Source organism: Papio anubis, chromosome 20 (genome assembly GCF_008728515.1).
Source record: "Papio anubis isolate 15944 chromosome 20, Panubis1.0, whole genome shotgun sequence".
NCBI classification, from domain to species: Eukaryota; Metazoa; Chordata; class Mammalia; order Primates; family Cercopithecidae; genus Papio; species Papio anubis.
The window spans coordinates 21172320-21187555 of NC_044995.1; the positions used below are offsets into that span (position 1 = coordinate 21172320).

Sequence of the window (15236 nt, forward strand, 5' to 3'; positions counted from 1 at the left end):
ATGGAATATCCTTTTCCATCTCTTTGGCTTTGAACAGATTTATGTCTTTGGATCTAACACGAATCCTTTATAGACAGCATATTGTTGGGTGATGTTTTTAAAAATACATTCTGGCAATCTCCATCTTGATTTAAAGAAATGACTATCAGCCAAATTACTGCCACTTTGCTACTTGTTTTCTATATGCCTTTGGGCTTTTTGTCCCTCATTTTCTTCATTACTGTTTACCTTTATGTTTAATTTTTTTTGTAGTGAAATGTTTTGATTCTCTTTTCATTTCCAATTGTGTATATTTTGTAGCTTTTTACTTCGTGGTCATAGAGGAGATTATATTATATATAACAACCTAAAATTATAAGACTCCAATTTGCATTTATACCAGCTTAATTTCAGTAATACATATAAAAACTCTGCTCTTATATAGCTCTGTTGCTCCTTTTCCTTTTTCTTTCTTTTTTTTAAATTTTTTTGAGATGGAGCCTCACTCTGTCGCCCAGGCTGGAGTGCGATGGTGCAATCTTGGCTCACTGCAGCCTCTGCCTCCCGGGTTCAAGAGATTCTGCTGCCTCAGCCTCCCCAGTTGCTGGGATTACGGGTGTCTGCCACCATGCCTGGCTACTTTTATTTTTGTATTTTTAGTAGAGATGAGGTTTCACCATGTTGGCCAGGCTGCTCTTCAATTCCTGACATCAAGTGATCCACCTGCCTCTGCCTCCCAAAGTGCTGGGATTACAGGCATGAGCCACTGTACCTGGCCTCTGTCATTCCTTTTCTGTTGTCAATGTCACAAGTCACACCTATATACATTGTTTTCCCAATAACAAAGATTAATAATTGTTTTCATGCATTTTATATCATGTAGATAATAAAAAATGAAATTACAAACTCAAATTATGATAACAGTAGCTTTTATAATTGCTCATGTATTTATCTTTAGCAGAGATTTTTATTTTTTTCTTCATATGTTCAAATTACTGTCTGTATTCTTTCATGTCAACCTGAAGGACTTCCCTTAGCATTTCTAGTAGGGAAGGACTAGTGGTAATGAACTCCCTCAGCTTTTGTTTATCCAGGAATGTTTGAACTTCTTCCTCATTGTTGGAGGATAGATTTGGTAGCTATAGAATTCTTGGTTGATAGTTGTATTTTTTTTTTTTTTCTTTTGGCATGTCAAGCGTATTAACCCACTGCCTCTGGGTTTCCAATGATAAATCTGCCAATAATCTTATTGAGAATTTCTTGAATGGGACAAGTTGCTTCTCTCTTGCTGCTTTCAAGATTGTTTCTTTGGCTTGGGCTTTTTACAGTTTGATTATAATGTCTCTCAGCTTGAATCTCTGGGTTTTTCATACTTGGAGTTTGTTGAGTTTTTGGATTTGTTGATTCATGTCTGTCTTCAAATTTGGAAAGTTTTCAGCCTTATTTCTTAAATTACAATTCTTTCTTCCTCTTTTTCTCTCTCTTCTTCTGGACCTTCTGTAATGTGTATGTTGCTCTACTCTGTGGTGTCCCACAGATCCTTTAGACTCTGTTCCGTTTTCTTTAATTGTTTTTCTTCCTGTCCCTCAGACTCAATAAATTGTCCTATCATCAAGTTTGCTGATTTTTCTTCTGCCTGCTCAAATCTGTTTTTGAGCCCCTTCAATGAATTTTTTATTTCAGTAATTGTATTTTTAGCTCCAGAATTTTCCTTTTGGTTCCTTTTTGCATTTTCTATCTTTTTACTGATGTTCTTCTTTTGTTCATACATCATTTTTCTGTCTTTGTCTATGTCTCCTTTAGCTGTTTAAGCATCTTTAAGACAGTTATTTATGTCTTTGTCTAGTAAGTCTACTGCCTGGGCTTCCTCACGTATAGTTTATTTATTTTTTCTTTGAATGGGCCATACTCTCTTGTTTCTTTGTATGTATGTCTTGTGACTTTTTTGTTGAAAATGGACATTTGAATCTTACAATGTGCTAACTCTGGAAATCAGATTTTCCCCATTCCCCAAGATTTCCTGTTTGTTTTTTGTTTGTTTGTTTGTTTGTTTATTGTTATACGATGTCTCTGTGCTAGGATCAACCTAAAATGAAAGCTTATGATCATCTTAGGTCTTTTCTGAATTTGCATCTTTCCCTGAGCTTGTGCAGTGCCTTTTAAATTCCCTTGTATACACAGTTGCTTTTGAATGTCCTGATCCCTAAATGTCCACCTTCCAAAGGGAACAAAAGGGGAGAAAATCCAGTGGCTATCCCTTGATACCTTCTGGAAGCCAGTTCAGCTGGTGGGGATTAAGCCAATCGTGGCCCACCCCATGTGTCTGCACAGCTGTGATCAGAAGTAGTAATCCAGAATCCCAACACAGAACTCTGATATTTGGAGGATGAGTCCATATTGCTCATCCCTAGGTACTAATACTGGCTGATACTTTATAAATAACATCTCATCAAATCCACACAAGAGCCCTATGTGGCCAGTACAATTAAAATCCTTTGAAAATAAGGAAACGGAGGTTCACAGAGTGAAAGCCATTTGATCAGTCTTTCATTGCTGGAAGAGACTTCACTGAAGTTCCTCATCTATGTAAAAAAGAAAAAGCAGCCTCTAATAGCTGGGAGCTGGCCTAACAGTAACAACTGGGTCTTGGTGTTGCTAGCAGCTTGTCTAGAATGCACTGCTAGGTCATGGTGTTCTCCTATTGAAAGTGAACAATTTTCACAGAACAACAACAACAAAGGCCTCTCTGTAACTGTGATGCATCTAGACAGAAACAAGACTGCTCTGTAATTAAGCCTAAACAGAGACGAAACAGGAACACTGTCCAAACCTTAAAATATCAAACATCCCCTTCTCTCAGCTGATCTGAGTGACTGCTGTTTCTTTACCAATTGCAGTTTTAGCTTTTCTCCATTCTTCTCACCTTCTAGAAAAGATAGAGTTGGTTACACTTGTTGTGGGCAAAGGACATGAACAAACACTTTTCAAAAGAAAATATACATCTGGCCAAGAATCATATTAAAAAGCTCAACGTCACTAATTATTAGTGAAATGCAAATCAAAACCACCAAGAGATACCATCTCACACCAGTCAGAATGGCTGTTATTAAAAAGTCAAAAAACAACATGCTGGTGAGGTTGCAGAGAAAAAGGAATGCTTGTACACAGTTAGTGGGAGTGTGAATTAGCATGTAAGACAGTGTGGCAATTCCTCACAGACCTAAAAACAGAACTACCATTCAACCTAACAATCCCATTACTGGGTATACACCAAAAGAAATATAAATTGTTCTGTCATAAAGACACATGCACACGTATATTCATTACAGCACTATTCACAATAGCAAAGACATAAGATCAACCTAAATGCCCAACAATGGTAGACTGGATAAAAAAAATGTGGTACATATACACTATGGAATACTATGCAGCCATAAAAAAGAATGAGATCATGTCCTTTGCAGGAACATGAATGGAACTGAAGGCCATTATCATTAGCAAACTAATGCAGAAACAGAAAACCAAATACCACATGTTCTCCTTTATAAGTGGAATCTAAATGGTAAGAACACCTGAACACATAAAGGGGAACAACACACACTGGGGCCTATCAGAGGGTGGAGTGTGGGAGGAGGGAGAGGATCAGGAAAAATAGCTCATGGGTACTAGGCTTAATACCTGGGTGATGAAATAATCTGTACAACAAACCCCCATGATGTAAATTTACCTCTATAAGAAACCTGCACACATACCCCTGAACTTAAAATAAAAAGTTTTTTTTTTTTTTTTGAGACGGAGTCTGGCTCTGCCGCCCAGGCTGGAGTGCAGTGGCCAGATCTCAGCTCACTGTGAGCTCCGCCTCCTGGGTTTACGCCATTCTCCTGCCTCAGCCTCCCGAGTAGCTGGGACTACAGGCGCCCACCACCTCGCCCGGCTAGTTTTCTGTATTTTTTTAGTAGAGACGGGGTTTCACCGTGTTAGCCAGGATGGTCTCGATCTCCTGACCTCGTGATCCGCCCGTCTCGGCCTCCCAAAGTGCTGGGATTACAGGCTTGAGCCACCGCGCCCGGCTAAAAAGTTTTTTAAAAAAAGAATTGGTTACACTTTTTGATAGCACCCAACCCAAAGCAAATCCCCACTTCTTTGAATCCTTCCCAAAATCATACAACACAGCCCAAATTCTGTTCGTCTTCTCTGACACCTTCTTCCTGAGACACCACACCGTTCCCCATGGTGTACATCTGCCCTCACTGCAGCAAGTCAAAAAACCTAACTTTGTTCATAGGTGCATGCCTGATTGTCTTTAGCTGACGGGTATTCACATAGGAAACCTGTTCCCACCTCAAGGCCTTTGCATGTGTGAAGGGGTGGCCTGCCCCTCCACACCTGTGGGTGTTTCTCGTAAGGTGGAACGAGAGACTTGAGAAAAGAAATAAGACACAGAGACAAAGTATAGAGAAAGAAAAGCGGGGACCCAGGGGACCGGCACTCAGCTTACAGAGGACCCACGCCGGCCCCGGTCTCTGAGTTCCCTTAGTATTTATTGATAATTATCTTTACCATCTTAAAGACAGGGGAGTGGCAGGACAATAGGATCATTTTTAGGGAGGAAATTAGCAGTAAGACATAAGAACAAAAACCTCTGTGATATGAATAAGTTCAAAGGAAAATCCTGTGCCTTGAGATAAACCTTTTAGCAACATTGTTTCATCCTATCACATGGGGATAAACCTTGGACAATACCTAGCTTTCCTAGGCAGAGGTCCCTGCGACCTTTGGCCGTGTACCTGTCTCTGGGTAGTTGAGATTAAGAGAATGGTGATAACTTTTAACCAGCAAGCTACCTTCAGGCATTTGTTTAACAAAGACACATCCTGCACAGCCCAAAATCCATTAAACCTTGAGTCACCGCAACACATGTCTCTTGCAAGGACAAGGTTGGGGGTAGGGTCACAGATTAACAGCATTTCAAATACAGAAGAAAATGGAGTCTCTTATGTCTACTTCTCTCTATATAGACACAGTAATAGGCTGATCTCTCTTCCTTTTCCCCACACATGTGGAGTGTGCTTAGTTCAGACCTCGCTTTCTCTGGAATGTTTTTTTGTTTGTTTGTTTTTTGAGACACAGTCTCACTCTGTCACCCAGGCTAGAGTGCAGTGGCACAATCTCAGCTCACTACAACCTCCACCTCCCAGGTTGAAGCAATTCTCCTGCCTCAGCCTCCTGAGTAGCTAGGATTATAGGTGTGTACCACCACACCTGGCTGATTTTTGTATTTGTAGTTGAGATGGGGTTTCACCATGTTGGCCAGGCTGGTCTCGAACTCCTGACCTCAGGTGATCCACCTGCCTCAGCCTCCCAAAGTGCTGGGATCACAGGCATGAGCCACTGTGTGAATCTTCATGACCATCTTATGTAGGTCTGCTCAAATGTCACTTCCTCAGAGAAGCCTTCTCTTCCCACCTACCTGTCTCTCCACAGGCTGGGCATGGTGTCCCACGCCTGTAATCCCAGTACTTTGGGAGGCCGAGACAGGAGGATAGTCTGAGGTCATAAGTTTAAGACAAGCCTCTACATGGTGTATACATTTTCTTTATCCAGTCTACCATCTCTACCAAAAATTTTAAAAATTAGCTAGGCATGGTGGCACGTCCCTGTAGTCCTAGCTACTTAGGAGGCTGAGACAGGAGAATCACTTGAACCCAGGAGTTTCGGGCTGCAGTGAGCTATGATTACACCACTGCACTCCAGCCTGGGTGACAGAATGAGACCCTGTCTCAAAAATAAATGAATAAATAAAAATAAAATAGTCTCTATATTAGTTGGCTAGGGCTGCCATAACAAACACCAGAGACTGGGTGGTTTAAACAACGGAAATTTATTTATTCACAATTCTGTAAGCTAGAAGTCCAAAATCAAGGTGTTGGCAGGTTTGGTTTCATTCTGAGGCCTTTCTTCTTGGTGTGCAGATGGTTCCCTTTTCACTATGTCCTCACTTGGTCATCCCTCTGCCTGCGTTCTAATTTCCTCATCTTTTAAGGGCACTAGTCATATTGGATTAGAACCCACTCTAACAACCTTATTTTAACTTAATTACCTCTTTAAAAGTCCTGTTTCCCAGTACAGTCACATTCTGAGGTATTGGCGGTCAGTGTTTCAACATATGAACTTGTGGGGTCACAATTCATCCCCTAATAGTCTCCATCCCCAATCTCTCTTCATGCCTTCTTTTTTTCTTCAAAGCGTTTACCATGACCTGATGTTTTATTAGTCATTTATTTGTTTACCATGTGTGTATTAGTCTATTTCCATACTGCTATGGAAGAAATATCTGATATGATAATATCTGATAATATGAAGAAATATCTGACACTGGGTAATTTCTAAAGAAAAAGATGTTTAATAGACTCAGAGCTCCACATGGCTGGGGAGGCCTCACAATCATGGCAGAAGGCAAAGGAGGAACAAAGGCATGTCTTACATGGTGGCAGGCAAGCAACCGTGTGTAGGGGAACTGCTCTTTATAAAACTATCAGATTGGCCGGGTGCGGTGGCTCAAGCCTGTAATCCCAGCACTTTGGGAGGCCGAGACGGGCGGATCGATCGAGACCATCCTGGCTAACACGGTGAAACCCCGTCTCTACTAAGAAATACAAAAAACTAGCTGGGCAAGGTGGCGGGCGCCTGTAGTCCCAGCTACTCAGGAGGCTGAGGCCGGAGAATGGCGTGAACCCGGGAGGCGGAGCTTGCAGTGAGCTGAGATCCGGCCACTGCACTCCAGCCTGGGCTACAGAGCGAGACTCCGTAACAAAAAAAATATAAACAAAAAAAAAAAAACTATCAGATCTCACTAGGCACGATGGCTCATGCCTGTAATCCCAGCATTTTGGGAGGCCAAGGCGGGTGGATCATTTGAGGTCAGGAGCTTAAGAACAGCCTGGCCAACATGGTGAAACCTCCTCTCTACTAAAAATACAAAAATTAGCCAGGCATGGTGGCGCACATCTGTCATTCCAGCTACTCAGGAGGCTGAGAATTGCTTGAACCCGGGAGACAGAGGTTGCCATCAGCTGAGATCATGCCACTGCACTTCAGCCTGGGCAACAGAGTGAGACTCCACCTCAAAAAAAAAAAAAAGAAAGAAAGAAAGAAAAAGAAAAGAAAAAAAAACACATCAGATCTTGTGAGAGTTATTCGCTATCATGAGAATAGCATGGGAAAAACCTGCTCTCATGATTCAATTACCTCCCATTGGGTCCCTCCCATGACACGTGGGGATTATGAGAGCTACAATACGAGATGATATTTGGGTGGGGACACAGTCAAACCATATCACTGGCCAAAGCATTCAATTGCCAGTTCACGATTTGCTATACTCCCTTATCCTGCCATAGCAACTAATGATGTTGCAGATGGTACCACCTCTGTTAGCCACAGTATCTGAAGGGACTTTGTGGAGTAGAGCTCTCCCCAGCCAACTTTGGACACTTCACATGAAAAAAAATTTTATTAAGCCACTAAGATTTTAGAATCCTTTGTTACACAGCATAACTTAACTTATCCTGACTAACACATCCCCTAGGATGGATGTAAGCTCCGAGAGGTCAAGGACTTAGCCTGGATCCTTGGTGCCTGGTGCAAGGTGGATAAGTGATATGGTTTGGTTTTGTGTCCCCGCCCAAATCTCATCTCGAATTGTAATCCCCACGGGTGGAGGGAGGGACGCAGTGGAAGGTAATTGGATTATGGGGGTGGTTTCTCCCATGCAGTGAGGGAGTTCTCATGAGCTCTGATGCTTTAAAAGTAGCTGGCAGTTCCCCCATCGCTGTCTCTCTGCTGCCACCTTGTGAAGGTGCCTGTTTCCCTTTCGCCTTGCACCATGACTGGAAGTTTCCCGTGGCCTCCCCAGCCATGCAGAACTGTGAGTCAGTTAATCCTCTTTTCCTTATAAATTAACTAGTCTCCACTAGTTCTGGCCTGGTGCTGTGGCTCACATCTGTATTCCCAGTACTTTGGGAGGCCGAGATGGGCAGATCACTTGTGGTCAGGAGTTCAAGACCAGCCTGTCCAACATGGTGAAACCCCGTCTCTACTAAAAATACAAAAATTAGCTGGGCGTGGTGGCTCATGCCTGTAATCCCACCTACTTGAGAGGCTGAGGCAAGAGAATTGCTTGAATCTGGGAGGCAAAGGCTGTAGTGAACCAAGATTGCATCATCACACTCCAGCCTGGGGGCTAGAGAGTGAGACTCTGTCTCAAAAAAAAAAAAAAAAAAAAAAAGGAAAGTCTCAGCAACATGCCTGGGGTCATGTGGCTCACACAGTGCCTAGCACAATTCTGGTACAACTAATATTTTCCTATCGGTCAATGCTGTGGAAGACATGGTTGGCTACACCAGGTCAGCATTCTTTTCTACAGCTCTCCTGCATACAAAACCCTGATTTTGTTTGGGTCTTCAGCGGCTTTTCTGCTAAGAAAAAGCTGACCTTACCCAGTCCTAGGGAACAAATTCTAAGTGGTTTAAGCCAACGATGTAAACTTCATTTATTTTCAGGGATTGGTTTAGACCTGGGCATGGGCCCCGATCCTGGCCAATAGAACTTCAGGGCAGAGCTGATGTGAGGATTTTGGAAATGGTTTTAACTCTGTGATATAAAGGATAATACCAGAGGAAAAATTCCTTGTAATAGACATTAGCCATGGAAATCATTACTGCCATTTGCCAAAAGATTCCTGGAAATAGTAGAGTTCCATTTCTTTTTTTTCTTTCCTTTTTTTTTTTTTTTTTTTTTTTTTTTTTTGAGACAGAGTCTCGCTCTGTCGCCCAGGCTGGAGTGCAGTGGTGCGATCTCGGCTCACAGCAAGCTCCGCCTCCCAGGTTCATGTCATTCTGCTGCCTCAGCCTCCCCAACAGCTGGGACTACAGGCGCCCGCTGCCACGCTCGGCTAATTTTTTTGTATCTTTAGTAGAGACGGGGTTTCACCGTGTTAGCCAGGATGGTCTCGATCTCCTGACCTCGTGATCCGCCCACCTCGGCCTCCCAAAGTGCTGGGATTACAGGCATGAGCCACCGCGCCTGGCTAGAGTTCCATTTCTTTTGGTGGATTGGTGGTGCCATGTAGCTGTTTCTGGCCAATGGTTTGTGAGCAAGTGACATGACATGTGTTACTTAAGGGCAAAGCATTTAATGTAGACCCGAAATCTTACAGAGAGCTCTTTCTTTCTCCTTGGAAGAAACTGAAGATGTTTGAGATGGCAGTTGCTCCATCACCCTGGGTTCCTGAGTGATTCCAGTACCGATGCACAATGAGTAAGAAGTAAACCTTTCTTATTTTATGTTATTGAGATTTGGGGGAGTTTGTTTTTGTTTTTGTTTTTTTGTTTTGAGATGGAGTCTCGCTCTGTCACCCAGGCTGGAGTGCAGTGGCACCATTTCAGCTCACTGCAACCTCTGCCTCCTGGGTTCAAGCGATCTTCCTGCCTCAGCCTCCCAAGTCGCTGGGACTTCAGGTGCGTGCCACCACACCTGGCTAATTTTTGTATTTTTAGTAGAGACAGGGTTTTGTCATTTTTTGTGTTTTTAGTAGAGATAGGGTTGGCCACGTTGGTCTCAAACTCCTGACCTCAGGTGATCTGTCCTCCTCAGCCTCCCAAAGTGCTGGGATTATAGGCGTGAGCCACCACACCTGACCAGAAGTTTATTATAGTAGCAAATAACTTATCTAGATTGATACCAAAATGGTATCAGGAGTAAGGTGCTGAGGTAATTAAAAAGAAAAAGACAACATTGGCTTAGATACATTTGGGGCAAAGACACTTATTTGAAACCTGAAGGATGGAAACTGTCGCCTGAGATACTCTGGAAGGCAGATAATGTATTTAATGGACTTGTAGCTTTCAAGGAAGCAGCTGGAATATAAGATATTAGCAGTAGATGTTGGCCAAAGTTAGCTAAAAATTGAGAAGGCCTTTGAGAGACAAAGTCCAATTAGAACTCAGCTTTTGACAGGGATAAAATCAAGAGTATATGCCTAGGTAAATAATTATTACCCATTGTTTTTTTTTTTTTTTTTTTTTTTTTTGAGACGGAGTCTCGCTCTGTCGCCCAGGCTGGAGTGCAGTGGCCGGATCTCAGCTCACTGCAAGCTCTGCCTCCCGGGTTCACGCCATTCTCCGGCCTCAGCCTCCCGAGTAGCTGGGACTACAGGCGCCCGCCACCTCGCCCGGCTAGTTTTTTGTATTTCTTAATAGAGACGGGGTTTCACCGTGTTAGCCAGGATGATTGTTTAAAGAATCTCTGAGTGAATTAAGACACTACCAGAAAATGCTTTTGGTGGACAAATTCCTCAGTGAAAGAGAGATAAGGGATATAGCTCTCCAAGGATGCTTGATAGAGTTTCAGGTACCTGAAAAGAGAGAGAGAGGATAAGAATATTTTTTTTTTTTTTTTTTTAGACAGAGTCTTGTCCCGTCGCCCAGGCTGGACTGCAGTGGTGTGATCTTGGCTCACTGCAACCTCCATCTCCCGGGTTCAAGCAATTCTCCTGCTTCAGCCTGCTATGTAGCTGGGATTACAGGAGCCCACCACCACGCCTGGTTAATTTTGGTATTTTTTAGGAGAGACAGGGTTTCACAATGTTTCCCAGGCTGGTCTCGAACTCCTGGCTTCAAGCAATCCTCCCACCTTGGCCTCCCAAAGTGCTGAGATTATAGGCGTGAGCCACCGTGCCCAGCTCGAGAACATCTTGAACAGAACTACGACTGTGTGTGTGTCTTTGTTTGTTTGTTTACATATTTAGTTGACTGGAGGCTTATAAGAACTGTAGGTCCCAAACTTTGGGAGATAGAAAGCAGGCTGAGTAAACTGCTGATGTCTCGAGGAGGGCACATCTTCAGATGTAGCCAAGGAGAATATGAGAAAAGGAGGTATTTCCCTGGAGAGTGAGACATGAGCCACAGAGAACAATCATTTGGGAATCCCCCTACCCTCCCCACACACACCGAGGAGCTGCTTCGGTGCTAGTTAAGGAATCTTTCCCATCTACAAGATAGGGGGTCCTTGTAATGTTTTCCCACTGGATTTCAGAAGTGGTACAGAGCAGTGATTTCTGTGTGTCTTCTCTCTCTCTCTCTCTCTCTCTCTCTCTCTTTCTTTCTTCTTTCTCTCTCTCTCTTTTTTTTTTTTTTTTTTTGAGACAGAGTCTCACTCTGTCGTCCAGGCTGGAGTGCAGTGGTGTGATCTCAGCTCACTGCAACCTCTGCCTCCTGGGTTCAAGAGATTCTCCTGCCTCAGCCTCTCAGGCATATGGGACTATAGGCATGCACCACCACACCTGGCTAATTTTTGTATTTTTAATAGAGAAAGGGTTAGACGGGGTTTCACCAGGTTAGTCAGGCTGGTCTTGAACTCCTGGCCTCAGGTGATCCACCCGCCTCGGCCTCCCAAAGTGCTGGGATTGCAGGTGTGAACCACTGGGCCCTGCCTCTTCCACTTTCTAATGGTCATAAAGTCATTTTGTCCCATTCCATCGTTATATATTGGGTATGTGGAGGGCCAATAATTTGCCTTTGTAGTTCGTTTGTTCTGATTTAAGCTCACCCATTTTGTTTCCTGCCTAGCTCATGTGGACATTTGACCTTCGACCCTGCAACCTATGACAAGCCATTTGATGACACAAACTGAACTGTACTCCTGGAAGCAGAGTGGATCAAGGTTCATTCCATTGCCTAGGCTGATCCTCGAGTTTTGTGAGTGACTTCACAATGGCCAGGAAGTTCCTAGCCTCCTTCTACAGCCTTGGTTCACCATGCTGGACACCCTCGGCTGCTTAGCCTTAGCCTTTCTTGCCCTGCTCTGTGGGCCTAGATGTTCATCAGCTGTGCCTACAAGAACCTCTGCCAGTGAGCCCTACTCTCGGGCAGTGATGCTGTCCTGAAGTGTGACCATCCCATGGCACTCTGGTACTTCTCTTCCATTCTTGGGGAAGATCCTTCTCTGCTTAATTCGATGCCTGACATAAGGAAATTGCCTGGGGGTAGCCTTCAACTGACCAACCCTCAGCCCTCCCAGCCCGGCCTCTATCGCTGCCAGGGCAATGATGGTACGCTTATGGTACAATACAAGATCGACTTCCAGGATGTCACCAACCCTCATGTTACGCACAAGAGCCTGGACCAAAAGTCCTTGCAGAATGAGACCCTGATCCTGGATGGCAAGGTACTCATCTTTACCAGCTGGGACCCCTGGCAGGACTGTAACCGCGGCGGGGAACCGGGTGAGCGCAAACGCCTGGGGTACTGCTACACTGAGGAGCCCCTGGAAAAACCCGTGCCCTGCCGGCTGTATCTGAGAGACGAGAAGATGCAATTCAGCCACACGCAGCCCGAACTGCAGGTGGAAGCCTGCCACGTACCCTGCAACCCGGCCAAGGAAATTCACCAGCCATACCTCATCTTTGACATTTACCAGCCCGGCAAGTGGACGAACAACAGGTGGCTCACCTTGTCCCTTGGCCACCATCTACAGGTGACAGGACCAGAGCCATAGCCCTGCCCTTGACCCTCACCCAGGCTTTGTTTTCTGTGCTCACCTGGGCTTGGGGGTTACCTTCCAACGGAAAACCAGACTCTTTCTCCCAGCCCGTAAGCCTTCATGGCTTCTGCTCAGGAAAAGGTCTCTTCACTGGCTTGCTGAGATGTGCATTCAGGAAGAATTCCCTGGTGTTTCCTCTGAGTGTGCCCTGGGCAGATGATGTTAGGGACACAGCAATGACCTAGTTCTTGTCTGCACAGGCTTCTGATATTCAGGGGGAGGCCAAATGTAGAATCTAGAGACCAAACTACTCAGGCCCATGGGCTCATGCCAATGTAGTCACTGATGTTTCTGTCTCCTGATCAGACCCCGCTGGATACAATTTATCTATCCATCCTTGCCCCAGTGCCACAGTGTCTTTGGTTTTCTTTTTTTTTTTTTTTTTTTCTTTTATTTATTTGTTTATTTATTTTTGAGAAGGAGTCTCCCTCTGTTGCCCAGGCTGAAGTGCAGATTGCACTTCATTGCAGATTGCACTTCATTGCAATGGCGCAATCTCAGCTTACTGCAACCTCCATCTCCCAGATTCAAGCGGTTCTCCTGCCTTAGCCTCCCAAGTAGCTGGGATTGCAGGCACCCGCCACCACACCTGGCTAATTTTTATATTTTTAGTAGAGAAGGGATCTCACTATGTTGGCCAGGCTGGTTTCAAACCCCCAACGTCAAGTGATCTGCCCTCCTTGGCCTCCCAAAGTGCTGAGATTACAAGCACAAGCCACTGCACCCGGCCCACAGTGTCTTTTTATACCTTTCAGTAAGTCATGATATGTAGTAGTGCTTCCCAACTTTGTTCTTCAAGATTGTCTTGGTTATTCTTGGCCCATTATATACAAATTTTGGAATCAGTTTGTAGTTTCCACCCCAAAACTTCTTTTTTTTTTAAATTGGGACTTTGTTGAATCTAAAGATAAATTTGGGGAGAATCAATATATATTCAATATTTAGTCTTCTAATCCATGAAATGTGGCAAATACTTCCTTTATTTAGTCTGTCTTTAATTTCTCCCAATAATGTCAAGTTATTAATGTAGAGGACTCATGTATCTTTTATTATATTTATTCCTAGGTATTTAATTTTTTCATCCTATCATACATTGATCTTTTAAATTTCATCTTTTAATTCTTTGTTGCTGGTAAATAAATCATATTTAATATATGACCTTGTGTCTAATTTTTCGCTTGTATCTTACCTCCAGTAAAATGCTGAATGGAAAAGCTGATGGCAGAAATACTTGTGTTATTCTCAGTATTTTACTATGAAGCATAATTTAGCCCGAGGTGTTTTTGTTTGTTGGTTTGGTTTTTGTTTTTTTGAGACAGGGTCTCACTCTGTTGCCCAGGCTGGAGCGCAATGGCGTAATCTCAGCTCACTGCAACGTTCGCCTCCTGGGTTCAAATGATTCTCCTGCCTCAGCCTCCCTAGTAGCTGGGACTACAGGCACCAGCCATCACACCCGGCTAATTTTCATATTTTTAGCAGAGATGTGGTTTCGCCATGTTACCCTAACTGGTCTCAAACTCCTGACCTCAGGTGATCCACCCACCTCAGCCTCCCAAAGTGCTGGGATGACAGTTGTGAGCTACCGCGCCCAGCCTGCCCTAGGTTTTTAGTAGAAACATTTTATCCTCTTAGAAAATTTCTTTTCCTAGTTTGCCAAAAGTTTTGAGCCATAAATGAATGTTGAGTTTTATCAGATGCTTTTTCTGTATCTACTGAGATAATAACATGGTTTTTCTCCCTTATTCTGTTAATGTGGTGAATTACATTCATTGATGTTCAAATATAAACCCAAATTTGCCTTCCTGAAATAACCCAGTTTGGTCTTTATATTTATCCTTATGTAAAGAAAATCACTGGAATCAATTTGCTAATATTTCCTTTGGGATATTGCGTCTATGTTTACAAAAGAGATCGACCTGAGATTTTTCTTTGTTGTAATGTCCTTATAAAGTTTTGGTATATGGTGATGCAAGTCTCATAGAAATGTTCCATCTTTTTCTATTTTTGGAAAAGTTTGGAAGATGAATTTTATTTATTTATTTATTTTTTTTTTAATTTTTTTTGAGGCAGGGTCTCTGTCACCCAGGCTGGAGTGCAGTGGCGCAATCTGCACTCACTGCAACCTCTGCCTCCTGGGTTCAAGCTGTTCTCCTGCCTCGGCCACCCGAGTAGCTGGGATTACAGGTGCCCACCACCATGCCCGGCTAATTTTTTTGTATTTTTAGTAGAGATGGGGCTTCACCGTGTTGGCCAGGCTGGTCTCGAATTCCTGACCTCAAGTGATCCTCTCATCTTGGCCACCCAAAGTGCTGGCAAGTGCTGGCATTACACGTGTGAGCCACCCCCTGAGAAGGGGTTTAGAAAATGGAATGGAAGGAAAGGGAGCAACTGAGAAAAATATTTGTTGAAGATGTATTGAGTCACGCAGATGGCTGAGGGAAGAGACGGGGACCAGCACGTGCAATGGTTCTGGGGCAAGAGCCCCTCTGCCTGCCTGACAGATTCAGGGAACAGTGGGAGGCCAGTGTGGTTGGAGGGTAGGGAGTAGGGGGAGAGGTGCAGGAGGTCAGAACAGTAACCAGAGAGAATTTTTTTTTAATTTTTTTTATTTTTTTGAGACGGAGTTTCACTCTTGTCACCTAGGCCAGAGTGCAGTGGTG

The 15236-nt window shown here is 43.8% G+C and overlaps 1 protein-coding gene across 2 annotated transcripts in view; it reads left to right on the forward strand.

Annotated features, from left to right (window-relative positions):
- Positions 1-13157, forward strand: part of LOC103880050 (protein FAM187B-like) — a 36660-nt gene extending 23503 nt beyond the window's left edge. The window contains exons 1-2 of one of the 2 annotated variants that reach the window (XM_021931009.2): positions 8975-9294; positions 11604-13157. In XM_021931009.2, the coding sequence (XP_021786701.2) occupies positions 11935-12531 (597 nt within the window). In that variant the 5' untranslated portion in view covers positions 8975-9294; positions 11604-11934 and the 3' untranslated portion in view covers positions 12532-13157. Of the gene's footprint in view, positions 1-8974; positions 9295-11603 lie in introns of those variants that run through there. The other variant, XM_009194140.4, reaches the window with a different exon arrangement.
- Positions 13158-15236: the final 2079 nt, after the last annotated feature.